The sequence below is a fragment of the Pipistrellus hanaki genome, assembly GCF_964339955.1.
Source record: "Pipistrellus hanaki genome assembly, chromosome: 3".
NCBI classification, from domain to species: Eukaryota; Metazoa; Chordata; class Mammalia; order Chiroptera; family Vespertilionidae; genus Pipistrellus; species Pipistrellus hanaki.
The window spans coordinates 114,715,162-114,729,116 of NC_140505.1; the positions used below are offsets into that span (position 1 = coordinate 114,715,162).

At 41.5% G+C, this 13,955-nt stretch overlaps 1 protein-coding gene across 2 annotated transcripts in view; it reads right to left on the reverse strand.

Annotated features, from left to right (window-relative positions):
• The window catches only part of TMTC3 (transmembrane O-mannosyltransferase targeting cadherins 3), a 61,873-nt gene that overhangs the window by 27,644 nt on the left and 20,274 nt on the right, over window positions 1-13,955 (reverse strand). For both annotated transcript variants that reach the window (XM_084876940.1, XM_084876939.1), the window contains exons 5-7: window positions 10,493-10,608; window positions 9,907-10,079; window positions 6,147-6,399 (exon numbers count right to left, since the gene is read on the reverse strand). In XM_084876940.1, the coding sequence (XP_084733066.1) occupies window positions 6,147-6,399; window positions 9,907-10,079; window positions 10,493-10,608 (542 nt within the window). The remainder of the gene's footprint in view (window positions 1-6,146; window positions 6,400-9,906; window positions 10,080-10,492; window positions 10,609-13,955) is intronic.

Genomic DNA, 13,955 nt, shown 5'->3' on the forward strand with positions numbered 1-13,955 from the left:
TTAAATAAACAGTGTTGGGAAAATTGGACAGATACATGGAAAAAATGAAACTAGACCACCAACTTACACCATATACAAAAATAAACTCAAAATAAATAAAGGACTTAAAGATAAGACAGGAAACTATAAAAATCTTAGAAGAACACAAAGGCGATAAAATATCAGACATAGGTCAATAGCAATATCTTTACCGATACAGCTCCTAAGACAATGAAAACTAAGAAAAAAAACCCCCCAAAAAAACAAATGGGACTACATCAAAATAAAAAGCCCCTGCACTGCAAAACAAACCATCAAGAAAACAAGAAAGCCCACTGCATAGGATAACATATTTGCTAATGGTACATCTGATAAGGATCTAATCTCCAAAATTTATTGGGAACTCATATATCTTAACAAAAAGAAGATAAACAATCCAATCAAAAAATGGGCAAAAGACCTAAATAGACACTTTTCAAAAGAGGACAGAAGGCTGAGAGACATAAAAACATGCTCAAAGTCACTAATCATCTGATAGATGCAAATCAAAACAATGAGATACCACCTCAACCTGTCAAAATGGCTATTATTAACAAATTGACAAAGAAAAGTACTGGCAAGGATGTGGAGAAAAAGGAACCCACATGCACTGCTGGTGGGAATGCAGACTGGTGCAGCCACTGTGGAAAACAGTATGAAATTTCCTCTAAAAGTTAAAAATGAAACTCCATTTGACCCAGTAATCCAACTTCTAGGATTATATCCCAAAAAATCAGAAACACCAATCAGAAAGGAAATATGCACCCCTATGTTCACAGCAGCACAATTTACAGTAGCTAAGATTTGCAAACAGCCTAAGTGTCCATCAGCAGATGAGTGGATTAAAAAGCTTTGTTACATCTACAAAATGGATTATGCTGCTGTAAAAAAGAACGTTTACCATTTGCAACAGCCTGAATGGACCTGGAGAGCATTATACTAAGTGAAATAAGTCAGCCGGAGAAAGATATACTGTGTATCACATGATCTCACTCATTTGTGGACTATAATGAACAACATAAACTGATGAACAAAAATAGATGCAGAGACAGAGAAGCGTAAAACAGACCATCAAACCTCAGAGGGAAGGCTGGGGTGGGTATGGGGGCTAATAGATCAATCAAAGGACTTGTATGCATGCATATTAGCATAACCAATGAACACAGACAACAGGGGATGAGGGCATGTGATGGGGCATGGAAGTCTGAGAGAAAGGTCAATGGGGACAAAAGGAGACACATATAATACTTTAAATAAAAAAATTTAAGAAAAAAAGTGTTTAATATGGTATCTGGTACTTGGTAGGTACTCCTTTCATCTACTTATCCTTTCAGAGATCTTTGGAAAATATCACCATAAAAAATAGCATGTTTAAGACTATACTTAAAGCAGTTATACCTAACCTCCCAATGTTTCTCTTTCATACACATAAAAGTTATACAATATAAGTCTGTTTATTCCACTGACACTACACTCTATGCGTGAAGCCACTGCCTGACCAGCAGTCTTTTATTTAGGCAGGCAATAATTTCAAGTTTGTTTTATCCTGTGAAATATTTCGTTAAATTTAATAACCCCAACAGGTTTATCTACACTAGCAATCTTCACTAACTCATCTAATAAAATCACTCCACAGAAATAAATTTCACTAAAGTAACTAACACACCGAAAAGAGGTCAACTCCAACTTTCCTACCTGACAGCACTGTTAAGTGTTCAGCATTCTCTTTCTTGAAACTTACCTACTCTTCTGTCCATTTGGTCTAGCTCCTTCTTAGGTTTACTGTCCTCTGCAATTCTAAATAATGGAAGTTTTTCCAAGACCTAGTAGTAGGCTTCTTCTCTATCACTCTATTTAGGCCCTTCAACTATTTCCTGAGAGAGAATTATGACCAAATACTCTAAGGTAGTGGTCTGCAAACTGCGGCTCTCGAGCCACATGCAGCTCTTTGGACCCTTGAGTTTTTAGCAAAGGCCAGCTTAGGAGTACCCTAATTTAAGTTAATAACAATGTACCTACCTATATACAATAGTTTAAGTTTAAAGAATTTTGCTTTCAAAAGAAATTTCAATTGTTGTACTGTTGATGTTTGGCTCTGTTAACTAATGAGTTTGCTGACCATTGCTCTAAGGTCAGCAAACTCATTAGTTAACATATATATAAATTAGTTAACAGATATATATATAAATTCAGATATATATAAATAAACAGATTTATATATATCTGAATTTATTATATATAAGAATGAACTATTTTATGCATCTAGAATCTACTAGCTAGCTATCATCTTTTAGAAATGTGACAAAACCCTAGTTGAGAAAGGCTGCTCTATAACCTTTCTACAGGCCTTCTTATCCACATTCTGGTTTCAATTTCTATCTTTATGCCAACTGATCAAATTTTTATTAGTAGCTTAGGTTTCTCTGAGTCCTAGGTACAAAGGGATATTCAAAATCTTCACTACACTAGGATGTTTCAAAGGCACCTAAACTCAATAGATCCAAAGATAATAGTAAATTTAATCTTTCCCCTAAACCCTATATTTTAACAATCTTCTCTTTATCTCAGGAATTGGCTTTAAATTTTTCTAGAGTAAAATTTCCCTAGAAACGAGGACCCTGTATTTCTTTTTATTATCATATGTGCCAGGCAGCATTAGTGTCCAAATGCTGCCTGGTACATAGGTTACAATTAAAAATATATATTTATTAAATGAATCTAGTGGCTGCAGACTGAAAAGATATAGTTGCAAATTATTAAAAACACTTTTGAGTAAATGCTCATGAAAGAATTGAGGATTATTATCTTCAGTAATCTGAAAGAAGGGCATTAAAATTATCCTATCTAATAAAGAATATGAAAATTGACCATCACTCCATCACACAAGATGGCTGCCCCAAGATGGCCAGCAGGGGCAGGCAGTTGTGGACAATCAGGCCAGCAGGGAAGAGCAGTTGGGAGAGACTAGGCCTGCAAGGGAGGGCAGTTGGGGGTGACCAGGCCTGCAGGGGAGGGCAGTGGGAAAGAACAAGGCCTGCAGGGAAGGGCAGGTAGGAGTGATCAGGCTGCAGGGGATGGCAGTTAGGGGCAACCAGACTGGTAGGGGAGGGCAGTTAGGGGTGACCAGGCCAGCAGGTGAGGGCAATTAGGGACAGCCAGGCTGGCAAGGGAAGGCAGTAAGGGGTGACTGGGCCAGCAGGGAAGGCAGTTAGGGGCAACTAAGCTTGCAGGGGAGGACAGTTAGGGGTGACCAGGCCAGTAAGAGCAGTTAGCAGTAAATGGGCCAGCAGAGCAGTTAGGTGTCAATCAGGCTGGCAGGGGAGTGGTTAGGAGATGATCTGGCTGGAAGGCAGAAGTGGTTAGAAGCAATCAGGTAGGCATGCAGGCGAGCAGTTGGAAGCCAGCAGTCCTGAATTGTGAGAGGGATCCCAGATTGGAGAGGGTGCAGGCTGGGCAGAGGGACACACTCACCTGTGCATGAATTTCCTGCACCGGGCCTCTAATTATGAATAAGTGAGGTCAGAATGGCTTTAGCTGGTTTGGCTCACTGGATAGAGTGCTGGCCTGGGGACTGAAGGGTCCTGGGTTCAATTTCAGTGAAGGGCAGATTCCTGTGTTGCAGGCTCGATCTGAAGTAGGGAGTGTGCAGAAGGCAGCCAATCTATTATTCTCTCTTATGGATGTTTCTCTCTCTCTCTCCCCCTCTCCCTTTCTCTCTGAAATCAATAAACACACACACACACACACACACACACACACACACACACACACACGTTGCCTGGTGCACAAAATTCATGCATTGGGGGGGGGTTCCCTCAGCCCAGCCTGAACCCTCTCTAATCGGGAACCTCTTGGGGGATGTCCTACTGATGGCTTGGGAGAGGGAAGTGGGCCTAAGCCACAGTCTGGCCTCCCTCTGTGGGAGGTGACAGGCGGGCCGATCAGGATGGCACGGACAGCGAGCAGTTGCACTGTCCTCAATTGTGCCACGGCCACTGATGGCCCCCCTCTGTGGGAGGCAACCCTAGCAGGCCTATCTGGGGATGATGCTGGGCGGCCCTGCCCTGAATCGCCCTGCTGCTGCTGACGCCCATGGCCTCCCTCAGCGGGAGACGACCAGGTGGACGATCAGGGAACAGCGCCAGCCCCCATCACTCCACTGCTGCTGGTTGCTGTTGCCCCCCCCACTTCATCGCCATCCCGTCCCTCTGCTTGCTGGCATGCAACTTAGCTGGCCTGGCCACACCTGCTCACTGGCCCCCATCCCCACTGACCAGTTGTTTTGGCGTTTGGTCAATTTGCATATTACAGTTTTATTATATAGGACTACTTTAATTGAAGGGAGATTTATCTACCAAAATTAGCTCTGGAAGGAATGTTTTTCAAGGTGTGGTCCGACATTTTAACAGGTAACCTGGATGAGTGTTATGTATTGTATTATTTGAGAGGTTTCTTTTGAAGTATGACACTTCAGTAATGAGACATTGGCTCATTAAAATTATACCTCTGGCATGACCACATTCAGTATCTGATTTCACCGTTAAAAATTGAGCACCCAATATCTCTTTATCAATCTATATAAGCTCATAATGTTTCCTCATCTTTATTTTTTTATTATTATTTTTAAAAATATATTTTATTGATTTTTTTACAGGGAGGAAGGGAGAGAGATAGAGAGCTAGAAATGTCGATGAGAGAGAAACATTGACCAGCTGCCTCCTGCACACCCCCCACCAGGGATGTGCCCGCAACCAATGTACATGCCCCCGACAGGAATCAAACCCGGCACCTTTCAGTCCGCAGACTGACGCTCTACCACTGAGCCAAACCAGCTTCGGCTGTTTCCTCATCTTTAAAGTCCGAATACTCCCAGAGCATTGAATGACTTTGATAAGTATTTTTAAGGGATCATGCAGAAAAGCTAGTTTAGGTGATAAAAATGTGTAGTAGATAATATCCTAGATTAGGAGAAATGACGGCACATTAGCCTTACATGGTGGTGGCTGAAGGCAGAAAAATAAATGTTGCAGTAAAGAAAGAGCAGTAAGTCTGTCTTCTGTCCTAATTTTTTGGCTATTGCTGAACTAAGCAAACTCTCTTCCACTGTTCCTTTTCCTCCCAATTATCAGAATCACCCAGTCAACCAAGTTGCCTAAACTGGAAAACCTGGGGTAATACCTTTTGTTTGCTGTCATCCCTAATTAGCCAAATAGTTCCATCAGGTTTCCTCATAAATATGTCTCTGATCCACTGCCTCTGTCTAGTCCTAGTTCCCAACATCAGTTTTTTTTTTCCCCTGGGAACAAAAACACTGCAGCTGTCTACATTGATCCTTCCCACAAGCACCAGAATGGTTCACTTAAAATGAAAGCAAGACCAGGATGCTCCCATGCTTGACATCCTTTCCTTTTCTTCCTCCTGTGGAATAAAATCCAAGCTCCCTGCTATGGTATATAAGACCCTCAGTGGTCTGTCCTCTGCCTACTTCTCAGGCTGCCACGGGAGTCAGGGCCTGACTGGTGCCACGGGTGGCTGGGACCTGGGCCTGACTCCCGCCCCAGACCCCCTCTGCCTGTGTCCATTCCAGAGCCACCCTGTCTGTTGTTCTCTCAGGCTCTGGGCCAGCGCCAAGACCCTCCTCCTGAGCTGGTTGGCACCATTATGGTGTCCCGGCCTAATAAAGAAGTGAGGACAGAATAAGAAATTTACAAAGAACTAAACTTCAGAAAAACAACGAAAATACTTCCAGTCATAGTTAACTCAACAGAGTAAGAAATACCTTAGGGAGTAATGATAATCTTGCTAATGAGAATTAAAGTGCTATATGTTTCTGGCTGCACATCTTTGATGACATTCTTCTATGTGCCAAAAAAATAAAGAAGCATAAAATATGACCTATTTCTTCAAAAAGTGTGTAATCTAATTGTGTAAAAAGATAAAAAATATAAGAAAATTATACCAAAAGAGACGCCTCATGATTCAGAGTTCCTACCAAATTAGGAAAATTAGTGATTTTTTTTACACGCTGAATACATGTCAAATTATGTCTGCATACAAAATTCTGATATATAACTTTAGGATAACCCAAAATAAGTTCACAAATTTAAATAATGAAGAAAGTTCCTTACCATTAAAACAGTTTTGGAGGAATCACTGGGATATCTGAGACTGAATACTCCCAAAGCCCCCAAAAAACAAAAGAAAGTAAATGTGGCAACATTTCGAATATCTAGAAATGACTCTATAAGTGGTATTGTTCCCATGGTCCAATCACAGCAGAGCTCTGAAGGATTTAATAGAAGCCACGCATTGACAGGAAGGAGGTAGTTAAAAGTTAGCTGCCTCGTAGGAGTTGGGCTTACAGCAGCTGGGTTATCAAACCTGTATAAAGAACAACAACAAAAAAGTTATTCAAACAAAAACCCTTTCTAAACATAAAATATATCACTAAAGCAGTAAATAATAATAACAGCAATAAAACAGAAGGCATAAGTATTTTTTATGAATACCTCAGATTTCTGCCAGAATTTAAAGTGTCTAATCTTTATAGAATGTGATTAAAGGGCAAGAAGATTATCTATTTTCTAGTTATTTTTATTAAAACAATTCATTCAGAAATGCATACAATATTATGATACTAAAAAAGTACTTTCATTAAATTATGACCTTCTGATTAAAAATAGTAAGAAAAGTTGGGTCAGATTCATTATTGCATGTGATGTTATGAATGCTCCTGAAAAGTTTCTTTCAACACTGAATGCTAATAAAAATTATGCTCCTAGCCGAAGCTGGTTTGGCTCAGTGGTAGAGCGTCGAGCTGCGGACTGAAAGGTGCCGGGTTTGATTCCGGTCAAGGGCATGTACATTGGTTGCAGGCACATCCCCGGTAGGAGGTGTGCAAGAGGCAGCTGGTCGATGTTTCTCTCTCATCGATGTTTCTAGCTCTCTATCTATCTCCCTTCCTCTCTGTAAAAAATCAATTAAAAAAGAAATTATGCTCCTAGAAAGAAATTACCGTTTTTCTCTTGTCATAGGCAGAGGAAACTATATCATTTATAAACTTTTCCTGTATGTTTAGACTTCTATAGAGCTAAAAACCAAATTTTCAACACAGAGTTGAATATAGGACTATGAAACATTTTGTGTTCTTTTTCTCCTAGTATCTACATTAATAAGAGAGAAAAATGCTAATTGACTGTACTTTCGCTATGCCTACAGCCAATCGGAGCAAGTATGCAAATTAACCCAACATGTGGTCCTGGTGGTTAATTTGCATACGCTGCGGGGGGGGGGTGTGTGTCTGAGTGAAGACTGAAGACAGCATAGAAGGAAGAGGGAGAGAAAGGGGAAAGCAAGGCAGCTGCCAGTGGGAAAACACGGGCGGGGTGGGGGGCGGTGGAGGCGACTGCTTGCAGGAATCTTCCTGCAACAGGCCCCTAGTCTATTTAATAATAGGATAATATGCAGAATAGTCAGGATGCTGTCACGTAATGACTGATCAGCAGGGACCTGAGGCAGTATGGTGCCTGGTTGAGGAGCGGGAACTTAGGCTTTACATCCCACCCAGGGTGTCCTGACAGGGGACTTCAGGCAACACTCCCCGAGCCAGAGCCAGACTGGGGGACCTCAGGCTGTGCCCCCAGCCCCAACAGGGCTTGATAGGGACCTCAGACTGCACCACCCACCCCAACACCAGGCTAGGGGACTCCAGACCGAGCCCCAACCCTGGCACTGGGCTGTCTTCAGGCCGTGCCCCTCCCCAGTGCTGGGCCGGGGGACCTCAGGCCATGCCCCCTGACCAGCGGGGCTTGACATGGACATCAGGCTGTGCCGCCCGCCTGGCGGGACTTGATGAGAGACCTCAGGCCACACTCCCCAACATGGCGCCAAGCTGCGGGACCTGAGGGTGCAGCCCCCACCTGGCACTGGGCCAGGGGACCAGAGGGGCTTGACAGGGTTGGGTCCAGCTGGGTCTGGGTCTCTCCCAATGGGGTGGGGACAACTGGGTCTTGGTCTCCCGCCAATTCGAAGCACATGTGGGTCAGGTCTGGGTCTCGCCCAATGGGGTGGGGACAACTGGGTCTTGGTCTCCCGCCAATTCAAAGCACATATGGGTGGGTGGGGATTTGACTCTGGGTCCCGAGGTGTTCCCCAGACTCTGACAGGAGGGAGATTTTCATATACATTTTACTAATTTCCTTTAATCATTGACACTTCTATTACAGGAAAAGGACAAATAACAATATGAAAATATTTCCTCTAATCAATTCCTTTTTAAAGTGCATAAATGATGAGGCTGGCTGGGGAGGGCACTTAGGGGCAATCAGGCCAGCAGGGGAGCAGCTAGACATGGATCAGGCTATCAGGGGTGTCGTTAGGGGGTGATCAGGCTGTCAGGCAGAAGTGGTTAGATGCAATCAGGCAGGTAGGCAGGTGAGCGGTTGGGAGCCAGTAGTCCTGGATTGTGAGAGGGCAGTTGGACATCCCTCAAGGGATTCCAGATTGGAGAGAGTGCAGACTAGGCCAAGGGATACCTCCCTACTGTGCACGAATTTCATGCACTGGGCCTCTGGTAAACAAATAAATAACTAATATGCAAATGGTTGTCAAGCCCTCACTCCATAATGGCTCAGACACTCAAAACTGGGGAGAGAGGAATGGGGACCAGCCAGGAACAAATGAGCTCACAAGAAAGAGGAATGGGGACCAGACAGGCTGCAGCCTGGGAGAGGGACAAGCTGCATGCCCCATGGTCCTGGTTGCCAACAGCTGCATCTATGCCTGTGGCTCAGGAGAGGGACAAGCCACCCACCATGTGATCCTGGACACCAGTGCCTGTGGCCTTGGTGAAGATGCCTGCCCATGGTCCCCTGATGATGCAGCCAGGACTGGTGAAGCCAGCCCAAGTCCTGGGTGCTTGTGGCTAGCCAGAGAGAGGGAATCCTGGGTCCTGGGTGCCTATGACTGGCTGGAAGAGGGAATCCTGGGTTCTGGGCGAGACAGAGGCAGTTAGGGGCGATCAGGCCAGCAGGGGAGCAGTTAGGGGCAATCAAGCCAGAATCCTTCATTCCTCAGCCAGGGCCGACTGCTCCATGCACCTGCTGCTGGCATCCCCTTAAGGGCTTCGGGTTCTCCTGCACCCCTCCCTTACTGAGGCTCAGGTAACCAGGGCTGGCCGAGGAATGTGCTGCGGGCAGTGGCAGCAGCAGAGGTGTGATGGGGGGCGTCACCTTCCCCTGATCACCGGGTCACCTCCCGCCCCTGAGGGCTCCTGGACTGTGAGAGGGGACAGGCTGGGCTAAGGGACCCCCTACTTCCAGTGCATGAATTCTCATACAATGGGCCTCTAGTAACTTAATAAAGCTATTAAAAACCTCAATGTAAACTGAAGACTTGGGTGGTGAAGGTGTGGAGGGTGTGAGCAGGCTGGAGGGGGCCAATGGGGAAAAAATGGGACATATGTAATACTTTAAAAAAATAAAGATTTATAAAATTATAAACAAAAGATTTGTAAAACAAAAAAGGTGCAATGAGAAAAAAAACAAAAAAACAAAAACTGAAAGTTTTCTGGAATATTTGCAATTACTCAAAATCCAAAGTTAAGTTAAAAATGATGGAGCTGGTACCGGTTTGGTTCAGTGGATAGAGCGTTGGTCTGTGGACTGAAAGGTCCAGGGTTTGATTCTGGTCAAGGGCATGTACCCTGGTTGCGGGCACATCCTCAGTGGAGGTTGTGCAGGAGGCAGCTGATTGATGTTTCTCTCTCATCGATGTTTCTAACTCTCTAACTCTCTCCCTTCCTCTCTGTAAAAAAAAGAAAATCAAGAAAATATATTTAAAAAAATAAAAATGATGGGAAAACAACGACGTCAACACAGAAATTCATACCTGGTGAACACTGGAAGTTGAGACTGAATAATCTGGACTCTAATCACAACAAGTAATAATGTACTGAACATCAAAACAATGAGTTTTACTAATGTCTGCAGCATAGAAAATGGAATACTACTCTTTCCACGGAGAAACTGTCCAGCAGTAGTACATAATAATGGTAAAGTATACTGGAAAAGAAAAAAAAATGTTTTAAATAAATAACCATGTACTACAATGTTTTCAACAATGTAGTACTTTCTAAATGCAAGATTAAATAAAAACTGACTGTAATTATAAAATCAATATGGAACTGATAATCAATAAAACAGAGCCCAATAATTTTATCTAATAATTAAGTATATTGTAAAGTATTCCAAATTGCCTAACAATTCCATTATTTAAACTTAAAAAGTTGACGGTGTTAAAATGTTAAGTAATTTTCAGTGGTGTGAGGGAAAACATGCTTGTTTCTTGAAAAATTTTGGTAATATTATTATTGGTCTACAGATTGATTTACATCATGATACGTTTAGAAAATAAGTTTATTATAATCAGATCCAAATAGGATAAAAGAGAGCATCAAGAAAATATTTCTCCTTACCCCCTGAGCAATAAATACTTCATAGACACAGCAAATTCCCACAACTGTTATTCCTTGTTCTTTACACAATGTTGCAACAGCTACTAAAAACACTGTCAATGCAATTGGAGTCCACACTGCAATTTAAGAACAGAACAAAATAAAACAACAAAATTTTTTTATAATAGCATGAAAGGATATTTTAAGTTAGACAACTATTAAACATTATTGAAAAACTTTACTTGTGATTCTATATTCACATTTGTGCTATTTCCCAATGACTTACACTTTATATTTTAAAATGTATAAGTAATTTATGCTTTGAATATTAAAAATAAAACATCAAGTTATATAATTTAAACTAAAATATTTTTGTGGAGATAAAGATTACCTAACCAAATACTAACTTTAAAAAATATATATTTTATTGATTTTTTACAGAGAGGAGGGAGAGGGATAGCGAGTTAGAAACATTGATGAGAGAGAAACATCGACCAGCTTCCTCCTGCACACCCCCTACTGGGTATGTGCCTACAACCAAGGTACACGCTCTTGACCAGAATTGAACCTGGGACCCTTCAGTCCACAGGCTGACACTCTATCCACTGAGCCAAACCAGTTAGGACCCAAATACTAACTTTTAAAACAAATGTAGGTGGCCAATTTGGAGAAGAGAAACTTACAAGTTTGAGTGTCATGATTAATGATCAATTTGAAATAAAGACAAATATCTAAAATTAACATACAGATATAAATATACTTCATTAACTAAAAATCTGAAACTAAACACTACTAGGAAAGGTAGAGTACCATTCTTACTAAACTGTGTAGTCTCACATGTGAAATTAAATATCACAGGGTTTAAAAGGACAGAGGGAGGTCCAAGCAGGTTTTAGCATCTTATCCATTAGATTTTAAAATACAATATATTTAGCCCAGCCAGTGTGACTCAATGATTGAACATCGACCCAGGCACCAAGGCACTGGTTCAATTCGGGTTAGGGCACATGCTGGGGTGGTAGGCTCAATCCCCAGCAGGGCGTATGCAAGAGGCCGCGGATCAATGTTGATGTTTCTCTTATTGATGTTTCTCCTCCTCTCTCTAAAATCAATAAAAAATATATTAAAACTGTACAGTATATTTATTCACTTGATCATTCCCTCAATAAATACATGTATATATTAAATACCTACTGTGTACCAGGAATCAGTCTAGGAAATGGACATAGAAAATGAGATAAAGATAACTAACTTAATGAATGTTATATTTTACTGTGAGAGAACAAGCAATAAAGTGGTAAAAGAAAATTGCAAAATATGTATTTTCAGGTTAGAAATGACCCTTATGAGTAGTGTAGGATAAAGGGATAGAAAGCGAGATGATTTGATTTTTTGTTTTGGTCAAGTGATGAACTAGCATAACCTGTTGACTTGTTGGCCTCTTCTGCAAAAATCAGCCCTAGAAAAAAAATTAAGTGAGAGGAACTAAGACTTCTAAGCTATTTGAAAGCAAAAACAAAACAATCCTAAAAAAAACTAACTCCTGGCTAACTCCTGGGGACGGAAGGTTCTCCCTGACATGTCTGTGGGGTGTGATCAGGGACTGAAACTAAAGCATGAGGGAAAAAACACCTTTATTAACTTCCGCTGTAGCCAATCCTGACTGTAGTGGGTAGATCCTTCTGTGCTCCTTTACTGTAGAAATCTGCAGATTGTGGGCATCCCACCGATTAAATTAGAGCATTTCAGAAGTCTTGCTGGGATAAAGGGTAGTTAAACAACCACCCCTAGGAAATCACTTCCAGACATCTCCTATCTAAATGCAGGAGGGAAGACTGGCCTCTTCTCAATGCTGATTCTTTTTAAGAGACCAAGGAGGCATTTGGTAGAATGTTAACAACAATAGAGAGCAGCAGTGGCCCTGGGGAACCGAAGCTCTCACCCTGGGTTTTAATGAATGACAGGATGGAAAGAGTGACCCTTTCTCCTTAACAGTGTAAGGAGAAAGGGATCAGCAACTTTTGGACATCATGTGGCTTGAGCTCACAAGCCAAAATAAGTAGGTATCTGGAGGATACAGCAGTCATAAAAGAGAGATAGCAAACATAACAACATATACTACTACATCAGAATTACTTGAAAAGATAGGCCAAGAATTTAAAATAAGTAATTCTAAAGAAAACAAGGAAAGATACTAGGGTTATGAAGGATAGAAAATCATTAAAAAGAACCAAGTAAAATTATGTGGTTCTCAAACTTAATTCGTTCTGGAAGGCTGTTCAAAAACCAAAGCATTTTCCCCCCATTAGAAATCATATAAATTGAATTAATCTGATCCAGACCCCCAAACGATTCCATTTTAACCTTTCTTATATACCATAGCTGTCTAATGTACTGTTTAATCTATAAGTAAGCACTTAAAAAATAAAAAGGACATTATAACTTAAAAGGCAATGAAATGCACAGTAAAAAATGAAAATTTTATAATAAGTAGCAACAAAAGCAAAAAAATACAGAAAAAGAAAATATTCACAGCACAATGAGATGTTAATAGTGGTAAATTGATACTCGTGCATTCTCTCTTTTATTGCCTGAAAAACTTGCGAATGATCCATATTGGTATCAGCATGAAACATTTGCTGGTTGAGATCGAACTATTCAAGATGGGAGATGTATGAGAAACAAAGGAGGTTTGACCGAAAGTGAAAGGTTATTTTAGTTAGAATAGGAAAGGTTTCCTTAAGAGGGAAACACAGCTGAGTTGAGGCCTGATGATATAAAGAAAAATATAAATAAGACAACTATGTGAAGATCTAAGGGACAGAAATTCAAAAGAGGGAATAATAGCAAGTATACACAGGTGCTTCACCTATGTGGGGATGAGAAAAGTCTATTTGGCGCTAGTGACGCTAAGCAGGGTAGAATGGCAGGGAAATAGGGTTAAAGAGGTAGGCAGATCCTGGTCATGGTCTTGTAGGCCACAGTATTTTCTAAGTTTATTATTCATGCTTTACTTAGGAAATTCTATATTAGTTACTGAATTACTACAGACCGGATGGAAGGTCAATAGGGAAAACAGGTACACTGCTTACTCTGAGCCACGTACTGCTCCAAATGTCTTACACGTTTAACTCATCTTGAGGCAGGGAAAGATAGGACAGGGAACAGAGGCCTCAAGCTCTGCCCCTCCCCCTTTCCTTATTGGCTGGAATATCATAGATGTAATCTTCACTGACCACCTGTTACCCTGCTTCCCTCTCCTCAATATCCTGTAATTAAGACAAACAGAAATTGTCTTACCCAAATTTGGCAGCCTGTTGACCTCAAAGTGACCAATAGGGCCATTATGATATCTTTATAATAAATCTGCATTATGGTTTTGAGCCTTTACACCTTACCCCCTGAACTGCCATGACATTTTTAGGAGGACCAAAAAAGAAATTGCTACCTGAAGAAGAGGGAAGAAGATGAGCCACTTTGGCAG